Raw genomic sequence first — 16746 nt, 5'->3', positions numbered from 1 at the left:
TTGAGGATCTGATGGTTTTTTGTGATCGGTGAGTTAAATTTTCACAATTTACACCAAAATAAAAGCTTTAATCTTTGAATCAGCATTAAAAGTCGCACCAACAAACTTTCAACAACAGTGTGTCTCTTTAATCTGAATTCATGTGCTCGATTTCTCATTTTTAAAATCAGACATAGAAATAAATGCTGTAGATGCTTAAATTAAATCCCCAAAAGAATCTGGAGTTGTTATTTACAGTTTCTCTCCATGTGTCCTGAATGCAGCGTAAAGTGAAGCAGGTAAAACTCACTTGTGTGTTTAGTTTCATCATGATTCTCATTAATGGAGATCCAAGTTCTGCATTTCTGTCTCTGATTGGCTTGTAAAAGCAGCAGGCAGCATGTTAAACAGACAAACTCCTTAATTTCATCCAAGCTGCAGGTGTGAGGTGATAAAAGAAAACCTAAAAAAGGAAACCAGGACTTCTTCTTCTTCTTCAACTCCTGTGCTGGACTCTCTGCTCAGTGCTGCCTCTGCTGGCTTTTATTTGAGCTTCATGTTCATAATTAAAATAGATTAAAATGTGGAGCTAAAAATAATCAGTCAGCTGCTTCCAGACTCACATGAAAACAGACATTTATTCTTATTTTTTGTACAGAAAAGAAACAAAAAATGTTTTCAATAATTTGCTCCAGAATTCAGAATATGGATCAGAATCATTGACTCTCTACTTTATCAACATTAAATGCATTTGCTGTATATTTCAACACAGCTACTTTATTCTATCTGAAATAAATACAAATGTTACTTAAAAGTTGGTAAATTGGTGAAGCACGTATGCATCGATGAATCTGTGAAATCAGACATTCCTCTTCCTCTCCAGCCTCTGCACTGTTTCAGTCTGCAGAGTAAATATTGATCAAAGCTTCAGGTTTTTTGGACTATAAACGCCTGCCGCTCGGCCCCCTGGGAGGACACAGCTGATTGGCTGCGGCTGCAGGAAATGACAAAAACAAGCGAGTCAGCAGCTGACATGAAGGTTGAGTTTAGTGTTTGAAAATCCTGGTTTACAGTAAATCTCCTCCTGCTGCTGGGGCGGTGGGGGGGGGGGGGGGGGGGGGGGGGTTAGGGTTATTTACACTTTATTTCTTTGTTTGTTTGGTGGGTGGCTTTAAAACTACAACTCCCATAAGTCTCAGCTGCTGATGCCGTAGAGAACACGTGCAGAATTCACACAAAACTCAAAAATAAATTAGTTTCATTTCCATTTTCTCAACAGCATAATCTGTAATTTACAGAATATTTTATGTCTAGATTACTGTAAAACTACAATATTGTATAGCTAAATTACAGTAAAACTACAATATTTTGAGGCTAAATTATTGTAAAACTACAATATTTTATGGCTAAATTCTCTGATTGGCTGATTCTGACAGCAATGCTCTCTGGGAGTCGTAGTTAATTCAGCTCTAAACTTGTTGTAGACACAGTTTTGTAGTTTTGACGTTTTATCTCAAATATTCCAGCAGGAAGCCCGGCCCCCTCTGATCAGTGCAGTTTACACTACCTCCTCCTCCTCCTCCTCTTTCTCTCTCTCAGGTCATTGCCCTCCTCTCCTCCCCGCCTCCCCTCCTCTCTCCCTCCCTTTCTCTCTCTCTCTCTCTCTCTCTCTCCACTCTCAGACTCCATTACCTCCACTCAGCACACTCAGATCTTTTCCAGTCAAGCTCACCATCCAAGGGCCATGTTTTGGTTTCACCGGCTGCCCCTCGGCCTCCTGCTGCTGCTCCACCTGGCCACTGCCGCCGTTCAAGGTACGTCCCCCCCCCCTCCCCCCATGAGTGAGTGAGTGACGATGAGGAACGTAGGATAGGAGGAAGAAAATGAAGTTAAAGCAGAGAGGGGAAGGGGTGGTGACACTTGACCTCATCCTGTTTTTGTGTGTTTAGCATGTTGTGTGTGTGTGAGACTCTCCACCTGATGACATCACTGACAGGTTTCTGACGATTGACACCTGATTGGACAAACAAACAAACCCCTTACTGGGCTGTGATTGGTCTTTTATTTCTGTTTTCGAGCCAGAAAAGTTTGTCTTAACGTTGAAGTTGTCTCAGAGTTAGTGAGAAAGTTGCAATATAAGAACTTTATACACACAGATGTTTCTTCAACATGTCACCCACTTCCACCTACGTCACATCAACAACTATCGGCTGCAAACTTCCTGTCATAGTTTACAGTTTTCGCAATTAGCACCACGTTTTACGAAAAAAGGAACTGATGCAAAATACGTGAAGTTACACATCGATCAGACTGTTCATTTTTTCAATTTCACACAAAGACAAAATGTTCTTTTTTGTTTCGTCTCACCACCAAATGTTTTACTTTAATTGTCTGCGGTCGTGAGCAGCTCCTCATCTGACATTAACATCAAACGTCTGCCGTGTTTAGTGTGAGAAGGGAACACACCAACATCTAAAAACCTTTTTCGTACCTAGTCAGGATTTGGGGACACACTTTAAGGGTGTTTAGGATGTTTCTGGAAGTTGATTTAGCAGGTATTATTAAATAAGGGTGTTTGCATGTACTAAAAAGAACAGTTGAAGCTAGTTGAATGTCAAAAGATGGCACTAGATAAAAAGTCAGGGGATCAAAGTTGTTATTCATCCTGTGGGGATCATAAAAAACCAAATTTCCTGTAAATCCATCCAAAAGGTCTTGTGATATTTCAGCCTGGATGGAACGATCAATCAATCGTGAAGCTAGTGTGGCTAGCAGTTACACAAATTTGCTTCATTAATGAAGCAAAAGTAACGTTGTTGATATGAAAATGTAAGTGGCAGTAAATGATGGTTGAACACCAGTACTTTGTTCTTTCACCAGTCTTCATGGACGGCAACTCGGCCAGTCAGATGCTGAGCCGGCGGAGACGAGCCAACAGCTTTTTAGAGGAGGTCAAACAAGGCAATATGGAGAGGGAGTGCAGAGAGGAGACCTGCGACTGGGAGGAGGCGCGCGAGATCTTCGAAAACGCTGAGAAAACTGTATTCACCTCCTGTACCTTTCACACCAACATACACTCAAACAAAACCCATTACAGCAAGTCCAAAAAAAACACCCACATAATTTTGAGAAAGCCTCTTGTTAGTCGTCTTACCCGGAATCACAGGAAAAGATTGTGCGTCTTAACCTAACCTGGCCACTAATTAATGCCTCTTTTGTTAATGAACAAGATAAAACTGTTGAGTGAATATTTTCCAGATGGCTAACTCTATAGGAACTATTTAAAAGGAGACATTGATAAAGACATTGCCCTTCAGGTTCAAGTTTTAGTTTGTACCATACCCTTCGTAAAAAATCTTCTGTCACTGCTCAGATGTTATCTTGTTTTAATCTCCTCTTTATATTCTTTGCAGGATGAATTCTGGGCCATATATGTTGGTAAGGCCTTCTCTTAAATTAAAATTCAACATTTGGGTTTAAACAAGGCAATGTGGGTTTTGGGGGATGATATATGGAGCGCACTTTTAAGAAGCAAGAGCTGAAATCATACCACCTATTTCACCAGATGTTTTAGCAGAATTTAAGCATCATTGAAGTGACATTTTATCAAGACTCCCCTGCCTGAACCTGCTCTGTGTGTTCTGCAGATGGTGACGCATGTCAATCGATGCCCTGCGCTCATGGAGGAGTTTGCAAAGACGGGGTCGGCAGGTACACCTGCTTCTGCCAGACTGCGTACCAGGGCTACAACTGTGAAATCGGTACAGAACCAAACTCACTCCAGACAGTCAGGTTCAAGTTTGGTGTCTTTTAGCAAAAACTTAAATGTCCTCATCACTTATAAACATTCTTAAAGTGACACAATCTATCGATTCTCATTGGGGTCGGGAGGTAGCCCAAATTTCCTTCCTTGTTAGCTAACTCTACCCACAGGATCATGAGGTGTTCCCAGTCTAGATGAGATATATGATCCCCTCAAAGTATGTTCTGGGTTCGGCCTCAAGGTTTCTTCCCAGTTGGACATACCTTGAGTACCTCCACAGGAAGGTATCCTGATCAAATGCCCGAACTACCTCAGCTGACTTCTGTCAGTATGAAGAAGCAGTGATTTCCTCATGTTTGAGGGGTGAGAAAGTCACCCTGTGAAGGAAACTAACTTCAGCTGCTTGTATCTGTGATCCCATTCTTTCAGTTATTACCCAAAGCTTATTTTTTAAGGTGAAGCCTGGAACATGACACAAAGGGTATTATGGGTGCCTTCAGAAAAGGGACTGTTGGGATGGATAGGGATAGGTCAACAAAGAAGGAAGCAAACAATCATTTGTTTCTTTCAACCATGACCACAATCCTTACTTACAGTATATCCTTTGTTTGAAACAACCCTGGCCTTTCTTGACAGTGTTTCCGATATCTTTGCAGCTATTCCTGAACTCTGTGAGAACTTAAATGGTGGCTGCCAACACTTCTGCCGTGTGGAACAAGGAAACGTTAGGTGTTCCTGCGCTGATGGATATTACCTGTTAGGAGATGACAAGTCCTGCGACTCCAAAGGTGAGAAAGATTCTACAATACACGTTTATTTGGAGGAAGTTGAATGTCATGTTGCATCTGTACAGTTTTAACTCAAACACCATATGTCAGACTTTTGGGAATCAGAATCTAATCGCATTGCTCTACAATCAGAATAAACTCAAACAAAGAACATGGCTCTTTCAGTGATTAATATTTCTGGTGTACAAATTCTTGCAGATGAATTCAAATGTGGTGCCATCTTCACCGGAAGCACCCGGACCGTTTTCAGGTACGAACGGCCTAACGTGACGCAGGGGAACTTTACTGGATTGAACTACATGGACTCCAATCCCAACGTCACAGATGAGACGCATGTGCCAGATGATGGCCATATCGCAGATCCCCCAGTTTTTGAGAACAGAAGCAGCGACCCACTCCCAAAGAACTACGTGGCCGAGAGTATTATCAGTCCTCAGATGTCGAGTTTGACCCGCATCGTTGGTGGAGAGGACTGTCCACCAGGAGAATGTCCATGGCAGGTAGAATTGCATTTTACTCACATTTTAGCAAACCTACACAGCAACCTGGGAGTCTGTTGCTGACCAAAAGGTGTCCACTTTGCTTTGCTTTGTAATCTTCATTGTTTTGGTCCTGTCTCGTCCTCGCAGGCTCTCCTCCTGAACGAGGACCACCGAGGGTTCTGCGGAGGAACCATCCTCAATGAGTATATCATCCTGACAGCCGCCCACTGTATGAACCAGTCACGCTACATCTATATTACACTCGGTAGGTAAAGAATATGGTTGTAATAAAGTGATAATGTGTTTGTTTCTGTTTTGTTGTATTTCATGTTATTTTTTACATGTTTAATGTGTTTTGTATAAATGTTATTGTGTATTTGCACATTTTTATGTCTTCATTGTAGCTTTCATTGTGTTTTAACAGTGACAATAAAGATCTATCTATCTATCTATCTATCTATCTATCTATCTATCTATCTTCAAAATGTTCAATTTTTTATAGTTTTGAAAGTTTTACCTTAATGTTTTGTGACTTTTTTATATTGTGTTACAGTTTTAGGGCGCATTCACACCAACAGGAGGTGGTGCGCACTAAACGGTCCATTCAGACCAAAAGCTCTTAGTTCGGTTCGTTTTCGTTGGTGTGAAAGCATCAATCGCACTCAGGTGCGCACTGAATCAAGCGGACCGAGACCTCCAAAAAGAGGTGGTGTCGGTCCGCTTGACTCCGCCCCAACTGCCGACCTACCGGAAGATGAGGGAACGTCAATCGGACCAATCTTGATTTGTTTGCAGGTGTGAACGCGGACCACACCGTAGCCTGTATGCTACATAGTAACAATTTTACTGCCTGGTGCGGACCAAATAATCGAACTAGTGGTCAGGAACTTGAACTCCATCAGGGAATGTACCCAACATTATGCTGAACATCTGCTTTGTTTGTTTGTTCTGTACTTTGATCGGCATTACCTATGTGAAAAGACACCAAAACTAATTTATTATCAGCACATTTTGTTTTTTCTTCATAGTAGTTATTACAAATTTGTCCCACTGATATATTTATTATTTCTGTGTTCAGGTGAGTTTGACGTACTGGTGGATGATGGTACTGAAGTTGTCCGCCAAGTCGAAACTATCATCGCTCACAATAAATATCGGCCCGACACCTACCACAATGACATCGCACTCATCAAACTGACCAAGCCCATCAAGTTCAGCAGGTACATCGTGCCGGCCTGCTTACCTGAGCAAGACTTTGCTGAAAAGGTAATTTTTTAAACCACTTTAAAACCAACTTAAAGGGCCAGTGTGTAAGATTTAAGGCAATCTAATATTCATAGGTATGTTTAAGTAAGTGTATAATCACCTGACAATAAGATTCATGTTTTCATTATTGTAGAATGAGCCATGTTGCACCACCATTTTTCTACAGTAGCCCAGAACTCTATAGTTTCACGACCACTGTAGATTCTCTTACTTGCTTGCTATTAAATCCTACAGACTACTCCTTTACTGCATGTTTGACCAATGAATTCCTCACTTCCTCCCACAGGTCTTGATGCGGCAGCCAGACGGCTTGGTCAGCGGGTTCGGACGTATCGGCGAGGGTCGGCAGCCGTCCACCATCTTGCAGCGCCTCACCATGCCATATGTGGATCGGTCCATCTGCATTGAATCCACCAGTTTACGTATTACTGCCCGTATGTTCTGTGCCGGTTACGACTCAGAAGCAAAGGACGCCTGCCAAGGTGACAGCGGCGGGCCACACGTCACACGGTACGGTGACACCTATTTCGTCACCGGCATCGTGAGCTGGGGCGAAGGATGCGCACGCAGAGGTAAATACGGCATCTACACCCAGGTGTCCAAGTATATCCGCTGGATCCGTGAGGGCACCGCAAAGCTGATGTCCAGAAACAGAAAGAAGAGGCACCTCGGCCACATCGAGAGGCTGTACCTGTAAGAAGGCCGTCAGCAGATTTCCTTTTTATTGTCACTGCTGAAGTGTCGACAGAGCTGAGTTGAATCGAATATTATATATATGTATCATCTACAGAGCAGGGAGCAGCCACACTTTGTGCCTCTCATGTAATCACTCATTTTATGTTTGAGACTTTCAACACATTTTACTTTTAACAGTCACAGAAACTCTGAAAACATCAGTGCTCATTTAAGGACACTTCTGAAATCCTTCAAGCTTACGAAGACCAAACATGTTGGCAAACAGCTGCTTTCTTCTTGGTGTTTCAGACCAATATTCACTTAGTTCAAATGTTCCGTGTACAGCCACAAATGTCTCAAATGTAAATTTCATTAAAGACACAAACTAACAGGTGATGTGAAGCTAAAAAAGCAGTTTGATTTAACATTTGTTTGTTCAGAATTCTTAAAAAATGAAAAATATCAATGCAAACACATTTTAAATTTATGTAAAAGAAACAAATGTCTGTTTTCATGTGTTTTTTAACAATCACTGTTAGAAAATGTGCTTTTTGAGCTGAATGTGGAGTAAATAAAGAAAAACTGCAACAGTGATGCATTACATTTTGTCTTTTTGTGTGTTTGAACTGTTACATTGATGAGCGGGAAAATGATTTCTCAATCTAGAGAAATTACAGTTTGACTTTGGATGGAGTCTCAACTGCATGTTTTGGGAAGTAACATAATTGGAATTTGAATTTCCGAGAAACGTCAGATAATTTCTTATTCAGGGAAAACTTTGTGTAACTGCAGAAACAGACCCATAAAGAAGGAACATTTGTAGGTTTTAAGATATTTGGGTCCTCTTCGACTTCATCTGGAAAATGGAAAAAATCCCTTTATCATTTAAAATTATTAATCCCAGTGACGAAATCCCTCCTTGTTTACCTCAAATAAACAAACCGACTGAACCCTGGAGTTTCAGAGGTCGGACGCTGCTTGTTTTGTGTGATTTTGTGATTTGAGGACAGACCAGAGTCCACTGCAGGAACATGTTGTTTTCTTCTGACTCTTTATAGAGGCAGATCTGACCTGCTTACTGTCACATCTGATCACTGTGACACCACAAATGACTTTAAATATCTTTTTTTAAAGATAAAGAAATATACATAAAAATAGTGCCAAATTAAACTGTAAAGAAACAGATGTATCAGTTTTATCTCAGATGAAATGTCAGGTAGACTTCTGCTGAAGCTTTTCAAACACTAACACTAAATTTGTTATTTAGCAATCCTTAAAATAAGCATAATAAAAACATTTAAGGTCAGGTCCTGAATAATTTCCCAGACATTTCTTGAGACATTCGATGTGTAATGAATCAGTTATGACTCACCGGTGTGTGTATATATGTGTGTGTGTGTGTGTGTGTGTGTGTGTGTGTACCAGTGCAGTCAGTGTCACAGCGGTCAGCATGATGTCGCCTCGCTGTCCAGCGTCTCTTGTCTTCCTCGTCCTCCTTGTCTGTTTCCTGCAGGTCTTCATTGAAGGACAAGGTAAGAGCTCTGACCTCTGACCTCTGGAGTCTTAACTCTGACTCCTGATGCCAACGTGTACGCGGAGATAGATTTCATCCTGTTGATCATCTCTTTTCAAACAGATCCAAACAGCCAACAAACGAGGTGTCTGACTGATATAAGAAGTCTCCTTAAACTTTAAAATGTTCCACATTAAATGTCAAAGTATGGAGCAAAAATATGTTGAATGCTTTACAAAAATCATGCCGACTGCAGCTTGGTGTTTAATCTGAATCGCACTCAGTATGTCGTAATTATGACTGAGTTGACGTTATGATTTAGTAAATATGTCATATTAAGAATCTTATACAATAAACTATGTCATAATTATTACTTAATAAACAATGATTAAGTATGCAATAATTCTGATTTAGTATTCTGCAACTATGACTGAGTTAACTTGATGAGTTAGTAAGTATGTCATAATTATGAATCTTATACAATAAACACAACAAACTACGTCATAATTATTAGTTAATAAACAATGATTAAGTATGAATTCCTAAGCATGCAATAATTCTGACTTAGTATGCCGTAACGTTATGATTAAGTGAGAATTATGATAAATATAACAAAATATATTTAGAACTGAATTTTTTATTTTTTAAGTACAGTGATAATTATATAATATGTCATAATCACAACTTACTACATTATACCGTAGAAGATAATATTATTAAGACTTTGATTTACAAAGTGAAAATCAGTATAGCATGAAAAATGTGAGAATAATGGCGCTTTTCCACTATACAGTTCTAGCACTACTCGGCTCGACTCTGTTTGGTACCAGGAAAACCGCGAAACTGCCGTGACTTCGTTTTATATGCGACATGGTGTACTTGCTGCTGTATGAGGCTTTCTGTCTCACACAAAGCAAGAGAAGAGAAACCAATCTCTGTAACACTGTTGTTGGTATTTATAAATGCCGGGTTTGATACTTGTGTGGGATGGCTCATGACTCTTCCGGTGACTCTCTGACCAATCAGTGGCCGGCAGTCTGTTGACGTCACATTTAGTATCGGCTCGGCTCGCTTGGAACCTCACCAGATTAGGTACTAAAAAAGTACCAGGTACCAGGTACTATCCCTAGTGGAAACGCAAAAAAAACCAGAGTAGAGTCGAGCCGAGTCGAGTCGAGTCGTGCTGGAACTGTGTAGTGGAAAAGCGGCATTAGTAATCAGTGAATAGTAAAAGATGTCAAAATTATGACTCATGCATGTTACATTTGTGGGAGTATAAAAGTCAAATGTTTGTACATTAATTTAATATATTGACCGTAAACTTGCGGGACGTTGTGTCTTCAGTGTTGCGGCAGACGGCGCCTGCTCACAGCATCTTCCTGCGCTCCAAACGGGCCAACAACTTCCTGCTGGAGGAGATCCTGCAGGGGAACCTGGAGAGGGAGTGCTACGAGGAGCTGTGCAACTACGAGGAGGCCAGAGAGTGCTTCGAAGACACCGGCAAGACGGTCAGAAGCTCAAATAATGACGACTGTTAGAAGATTATAGATGAAATTTGACGTGTTGGATTCTGGTCATGGTTGGTGTCACTCTGCTGTTTAATGTCTTCTGTGGTTTTGGAGAGTCTCATGTCATCAGGGTGTAGTGACAGACACTATCCAGGCGCATTATTAGAATTGAATTATATATAATATTCAGTGATAATTATATAACCATCATCACCTCAGAGCAGCTGTGGCTCAGGAGGTAGAGCGGGTCGCTTCTGGTTCTAACTGCTGTTTGTTTCTCTGCAGAACGCCTTCTGGACGGTTTATTACGGTCAGTTTTCTTCCTGTCAGCTTGAATAACTCCAATAAATGTGTTTAACATAAAAAAAAGACAAACTTTATTAGTTCCCGACTATTAAATGAATCACGAGCTGTTTGGATAATCGATTCCTTGTTTTGAGTCAAGAACAAATGTCTAATTCTCTGATTCAGCTTCTTAAATGTAAATGTTTTCTGATTTCTTTAGTCTCTCTGACAGTAAACTGAAGATCTTTGAGATATTTGAGAACATCGTATTGGACTTTTAGAAACACTGATTGATGTTTTTCACCATTTTATGGACCAAACAGCTAATTGATTAATGGAGAACTCAGTTGATTGGACTGTAATCAGTCTTACTGTCTCCGAGCAGATGGGAACCAGTGCCAGCCGAACCCCTGCCTCCATGGGGGGAACTGCACCGACAAAGTGGGGGGGTTCATGTGCACCTGCATGCCCCCGTACTATGGACCAGTCTGTGAACTGGGACTACTGGAGGAGCTGATACCTGTTGTTAGACAGGATTCTCTAATGACCACCAACACAGGTGAGACCACAGTGGGTTTTCAGTCTCTGAGAAGTTCTGCGAGTATTTTTTAATATTTTGTGTGTTTCAGAAATCTCCGAGTGTCCAACTGAAGGTCCGACAGCTTGTCACCAGCTGTGCACGGTGCACTATAACTCCTTCACCTGCTCCTGCATGACGGGATTCAAACTGCAGAGCGACAAACGCAGCTGTCTGCCTGAAGGTCTGACAAACACTGAAACACACCAAAATACACTGAAATACACTGAAACAAACCAAAACACATTCACAGAAACCGGTTCAAAGTTCAAACTGGTGACATAATGACATCTGTGTGTCCTCAGTGAAGTTTCCCTGTGGAAGACTTCCTCACAAGCTCAACAGCAGCACGTTACCCTGGCAGGTGAGATTCAGTCTGCTGAGACTTCATCTTTCAGACTTTTAACAAATTTCTGTCCCAGAAATGTAAAACTGGGCCAAATCTGACCTTAGGAGAATGTAAGGGTTCAAATTAACCATGAAATGACTTCCAGGAAATGATGACATTATCCTGCATTAGTGGGTGTAAATTAAAACCAATAAGAAACTCGGCATCATCATGTGTGTGTTTGTTTTCGGTCTCCAGGTGTCCCTGCTGGACCGCAGAGGGGCGGAGTTATGTGGCGGCGTGGTGCTCGGTCGACGCTCCGTCCTGACCGCCAGACGCTGCCTTCAGGAAACCGACCTGCGACCCTCCAGCTACTTCGTCATCGCCGGTATCAAAACTTTATCAACAGAATACGACATTACAGCGACATTGTGGACAGGAGGCCGATTATACTGATTTAGACGTTTGTTAAAGAACATTTTAGACAGTTTAGGTTTGATGTGGAAGAACAGGCCTTTAATTAGTTCTTCTTTCCTCCCTTCCTTCCTTCCATCTGTTCTTCCTCCCTCCTTCTCTCCTTCCTCCCTTCCTTCTTTCCTTCCTCCATCCCCTTTTCTTCCTTCCTTCCTCCCTCCCTCCCTCCCTCCTTCTTTCTTTATTTCCTCCACCCTACCTTCCCCCTTCCTTCTTTCCTTCCTCCCTTCCTTCTTTCCTCCCTCCTTCCTTCCTTCCTCCCTCCCTCCCCCTTCTTTCTTTCTTTCATCCCCCCTACCTTCCCCCTTCCTTCTTTCCTTCCTCCCTTCCTTCTTTCCTCCCTCCTTCTTTCTTTCTTTCCTCCCCCCTACCTTCCCCCTTCCTTCTTTCCTCTGTCCTTCTTTCCTCCCTCCCTCCTTCCTTCCTTCTTTCCTCCATCCTTCCTCCCTTTCCGTCCTCCCTTCCTCCTTTCCTTCCTTCTTCCTCCCTTCCTCCGTCATTCCCTTCCTTCTTCTTCCCTTCCTTCTTCCTCCCTTCCTTCCTCCTTTCCTTCTTCCTCCCTTCCTTCCTTGACTCGAGGACAACAGGAGGGTTAAGGGTTCTTGGATTGGTGCTGTTTAAAACGATACCCAGCCAATAAAAGTCAGCTGATAGGAACCTCCACCTTGTCTCTCGTCTCCTAGGCAACAAGAAGATTCTCGCCGGCGTCCGGGCCCTCTACACCCACAACCGGTTCCATCCAGATGACCGTGAGTACGACCTCGTCCTCCTTGAGCTCGTCAACGCGCTGCCCTTCGGCTCCGACCTCGTCCACATCTGCCTGCCCACGAAGGACTTCAGCGAGAACATCCTGACGCCTGCCGGGAGGACGGGCGTCACCAAAGAGTGGAACCACAACCAGAACCGGGACAAGGACAAGGAAGAGAACCTGGTCTACATGGCGCTGGACGAGTGTCGCAGTCAGCTGAACGTGTCGCACCCTCTCAGCAACAAGATGTTCTGCATGAGGAGCCCAAATGGAGCCGAGGGGAGTGGAAACAAAGCCCAGGAGGAACCTTTAAGGAGCCAACATGGAGGTCAGGGGAAGCCGAACCAGAGCCAGAATCAAACCCACAGGAGTTTAAATGGAACCGAAAACCGCCTCAGTTCAAAGACTGAAACTCAGACGCTCTCAGAATCAGACGCCACTTCGGGGTCAGAGTTCGGGCGGTGCAGCGAGCTGTTGCCGGGGACGCCGGTCGCCACGGTGGAGCAGGAGACGGCGTTCCTGACGGGTCTGCTGATGTCGACGACGGCGGCTGGCTGCGACGGCGACGGCATGGTGTTCACCAAACTGTCCCGCTACCTGTCGTGGATCAAAGCGAGGCTGGAGGCGTCCGAGAATCACTTCACCACACAATTCAACCAGTACCCCGAAAACCACTGAAGCTCCCCCCAAAAAAACCTCCCCATCCTTTAAAACTCTTTCAAATTAAGAGCGAACTGACTCTCATTCCACTTGTTTCCGCTGTTAACACGACAAAATATTTCCTGAATTGCCCCGAAAATGCTTTTATTGATTACTTCTTCGTCTGCTGGTGCGTTCGAGGACGCTCCGACATGTGACCGCCGAACTCTTCTCACAAAACTCACTAAAGGGGAGAACGGGGTTGGTTGTCACATTCATTAGATGTCCGTCTCTAGAGGGCGCTGTTGTTAAAAAATGTTGCTAATGAAAGGTTCAGAGTTTAGTTGAGATGTTACTTCAGAAGTCATGAGTGAGAGGACAGTTTGGTGTTTTTAAATATCCAACTCTTCAATGTTTCTCTTCTTTTACAAAACGAGTTTGTAATAAAACATCATTATTATTAAAAAGTATGAAGAGAGCGATAGTTTAACTACAACATGAGGCTGTTAGCTTCCAGTTGGGGTTGGTTTATACATTTATGGTGTAATATATCTAATTCTTTCTTTTAACCCTCACACACTGTTCATATTCTGACCCTCATGATTTGTCTCTACACCAAACTCACAGATAAATGTGTGATTAATCCTGAATGAAGCTTTCAGAGAGTTTATTTTTCAGTTTGTTGTGTTTTGTTCCATAAAACAAGAACACTGAATTATTACAATTAATTATATTAAATGTAAAAGATTCAACAATATGTTTGAATGTTGATTTTTGGGTCAAACAGTCTCTACAGTGCTTTGTTTATACTGATTGTACAGTTTGAACAGTTTGAACAGTATGTAAAGGTTAAGAGGGCAGAATGAGCAGGAATTTCATCAGGAAGACAAACAAAGAGCCAGAACAGTAAAGTTCAGAGCAGTCAGAGAGAGTTAAACTGCACAATATTGTTATATAAAGATTTAAAAAATGCACTTATAGGAATGATTTATGTTCTGTTGGTGCAGGAGATGTTAGGTTGTTGTATTTCAATGAGATTGTCTACATGTGTTTTATTTTTCTCCATTAAAATAACACAGAAACAACCACCCTCCATAGTGTCTTACTACCAACCTCCATGTTGTCTTACTACCAACCTCCATGGTGTCTTACTACCAACCTCCATGGTGTCTTACTACCAACCTCCATGGTGTCTTACTACCAACCTCAATAGTGTCTTACTACCAACCTCCATGGTGTCTTACTACCAACCTCCATGGTGTCTTACTACCAACCTCCATGGTGTCTTACTACCAACCTTCATGGTGTCTTACTACCAACCTCAATAGTGTCTTACTACCAACCTCCATGGTGTCTTACTACCAACCTCAATAGTGTCTTACTACCAACCTCCATGGTGTCTTACTACCAACCTTCATGGTGTCTTACTACCAACCTCAATAGTGTCTTACTACCAACGTCCATGGTGTCTTACTACCAACCTCCATGGTGTCTTACTACCAACCTCAATAGTGTCTTACTACCAACCTCCATGGTGTCTTACTACCAACCTCCATGATGTCTTACTACCAACCTCCATGGTGTCTTACTACCAACCTCCATGGTGTCTTACTACCAACCTTCATGGTGTCTTACTACCAACCTCAATAGTGTCTTACTACCAACCTCCATGGTGTCTTACTACCAACCTTCATGGTGTCTTACTACCAACCTCAATAGTGTCTTACTACCAACGTCCATGGTGTCTTACTACCAACCTCCATGGTGTCTTACTACCAACCTTCATGGTGTCTTACTACCAACCTACATGGTGTCTTACTGCCAACCTCTATGGTGTCATACTACCAACCTCCATGGTGTCTTACTACCAACCTCAATAGTGACTTACTACCAACGTCCATGGTGTCTTACTACCAACCTCCATGGTGTCTTACTACCAACCCCACGATAGGGATGATGTCACATATTAGACGGTTCATACCTTTAGAACAGAATCAGCTGAAGGAGAGTCAGACTTCTCTATTCCTACCTGACACTTTAGGCTTCAATTACACATTAAAAGTGAATCTATTCAGTATGCAGTTTGAGGAATTCAAAGGAGAGTAAAAAGTGTGACAACCAACCCTGTTCTCCCCTACATATACAGCACTGTGCAAAAGTCTTAAGCCACCATTAGACGCTATAATAACCATATATAATAATTCCTAATTCTCTTTATTAGAATACAACCAGACTTCCTCTTACACTTGAGCAATAGCAGGAACCTGGTGCTCTTAAACCTACATGGAATACAACCTTAATTAATAATAATATTTAATAATTAATGTTAAATTGTGTGTACATATTTCCTGTATTTTCTGGTGGCCTATGGCTTTTGCACACTACTGTATTTAACTCTTTTATGTTTGCTTGTTGTTTTTCTACTAAGTTTGATTTCCCGTCTTAAATAGTTAAAAGTTTTAGGAGCTTTAAATCCATTTCTGTGCATCTTAAACTGGATTTAAACTCAACAGAAGAAGATTAGAAGTAGTAGAAATCCAAACACTATATGACAAAAACTGTCATCATTCGTGGTTGTATTAAAATATTAAAATGTTCCGTCTCGCATTTATTTAATATTTGTGAAATGCAAGAAAAAGTGAAATCTGTAGAAAATATATAAATTCTTGCCATTAACTAAAGGAAATATTTCAGTTTCCTTTGAATAAAAAGACTTAAAAACTGAACTTGTCTCATAATCATTGCCTGAAATAAAGACTACAATACCCACAATGCACAGCTCACACTCGTTTCCACCTGGCTTGTATCAATAACCAATCAGATCCAAACTCTACAAACAAGCATTTGTTTTATTTCAATGATTTTTTTTTACAACACATAATACAAAAAAAATTAACTAAAAAGTACAAAAAATGGTTCCCAGGAAGGCCAGTAAGAGTCAGAGGGGGATTGTGGGTAATGTAGTCTAAGAGACGGAGGACAGAGGCGGGAACGGGTTCTGCTTACTGACCACGAGCTTCTGGTGCTGATGGGAAATATATCCTTTAATATGACCCTGAAGGAGAGAAGAGGAAGAGAGAGTCAACTACATGCTGTGTGTGTGTGTGTGTGTGTGTGTGTGTGGGTGTGTGTGTGTGTGTGTGTGTGTGTGTGTATAAAATATGTGTGTGTTCTGTGTGTGTGTCTCTGTGTGTCTGTTGTAATGTGTGTGTGTGTGTTGTAATGTGTGTGTGTCTGTGTGTGTGTCTCTGTGTGTCTGTTGTAATGTGTGTGTGTGTGTGTTGTAATGTGTGTGTGTCTGTGTGTTGTAATGTGTATGTGTGTGTGTGTGTTGTAATGTCTGTGTGTGTGTGTGTGTATATGTGTGTGTAATATATATGTGTGTGTATGTGTTGTAATGTGTGTGTGTGTGTGTGTATGTGTGTGTGTGTGTGTTGTAATGTCTGTGTGTGTGTGTGTCTGTGTTGTAATGTGTGTCTGTGTGTGTGTAATATATATGTGTGTGTATGTGTTGTAATGTGTTTGTTTATGTGTGTGTGTGTGTTGTAATGTCTGTGTGTGTGTGTCTCTGTGTGTGTGTGTGTGTAATGTGTGTGTGTGTGTGTAATGTGTGTGTGTTGCAATTTCTTTGTGTGTGTCTCTGTGTGTGTGTGTCTCTGTGCGCATTGTAATGTGTGTGTGTATGTGTGTGCTCACCATATAAATGAGGTTGGCCAGGAGA

At 41.8% G+C, this 16746-nt stretch overlaps 3 protein-coding genes across 4 annotated transcripts in view; 2 read left to right on the top strand and 1 right to left on the bottom strand.

The window, feature by feature from the left end:
* Positions 1–1723: 1723 nt before the first annotated feature.
* On the top strand, positions 1724–6975 carry f10 (coagulation factor X). Its single transcript, XM_062414905.1, has 10 exons — positions 1724–1793; positions 2860–3020; positions 3393–3417; positions 3627–3740; positions 4399–4530; positions 4729–5030; positions 5160–5277; positions 5566–5727; positions 6091–6278; positions 6565–6975. The coding sequence occupies exons 1-10, from the start codon at positions 1724–1726 to the stop codon at positions 6973–6975; spliced, it is 1683 nt and encodes a 560-aa protein (XP_062270889.1).
* A 1377-nt stretch (positions 6976–8352) lies between these two features.
* On the top strand, positions 8353–14110 carry prozb (protein Z, vitamin K-dependent plasma glycoprotein b). 2 transcript variants are annotated; one of them, XM_062414826.1, is made up of 8 exons: positions 8353–8485; positions 9811–9974; positions 10260–10284; positions 10645–10818; positions 10889–11020; positions 11142–11200; positions 11423–11552; positions 12322–14110. In XM_062414826.1, the coding sequence occupies exons 1-8, from the start codon at positions 8404–8406 to the stop codon at positions 13062–13064; spliced, it is 1509 nt and encodes a 502-aa protein (XP_062270810.1). In that variant the 5' UTR covers positions 8353–8403; the 3' UTR covers positions 13065–14110. The 2 variants fall into 2 exon arrangements, with proteins under 2 accessions (XP_062270810.1, XP_062270811.1); XM_062414827.1 differs by lacking the exon at positions 10260–10284 and having other exon boundaries at positions 9811–9999.
* A 1752-nt stretch (positions 14111–15862) lies between these two features.
* The window catches only part of pcid2 (PCI domain containing 2), a 5518-nt gene continuing 4634 nt past the window's right edge, over positions 15863–16746 (bottom strand). Inside the window, exons 14-15 of the mRNA XM_062414840.1 lie at positions 16722–16746; positions 15863–16080 (exon numbers count right to left, since the gene is read on the bottom strand). The exon at positions 16722–16746 is cut by the window's right edge and continues 99 nt beyond it. Of these exons, the coding sequence (XP_062270824.1) occupies positions 15991–16080; positions 16722–16746 (115 nt within the window). The 3' untranslated portion in view covers positions 15863–15990. The remainder of the gene's footprint in view (positions 16081–16721) is intronic.

Source organism: Scomber scombrus, chromosome 24 (assembly GCF_963691925.1).
Source record: "Scomber scombrus chromosome 24, fScoSco1.1, whole genome shotgun sequence".
Classification (NCBI taxonomy): domain Eukaryota; kingdom Metazoa; phylum Chordata; class Actinopteri; order Scombriformes; family Scombridae; genus Scomber; species Scomber scombrus.
The sequence above is the reverse complement of the archived record's forward strand: the minus strand, read 5'-3'. Positions and strand labels throughout refer to the sequence as shown.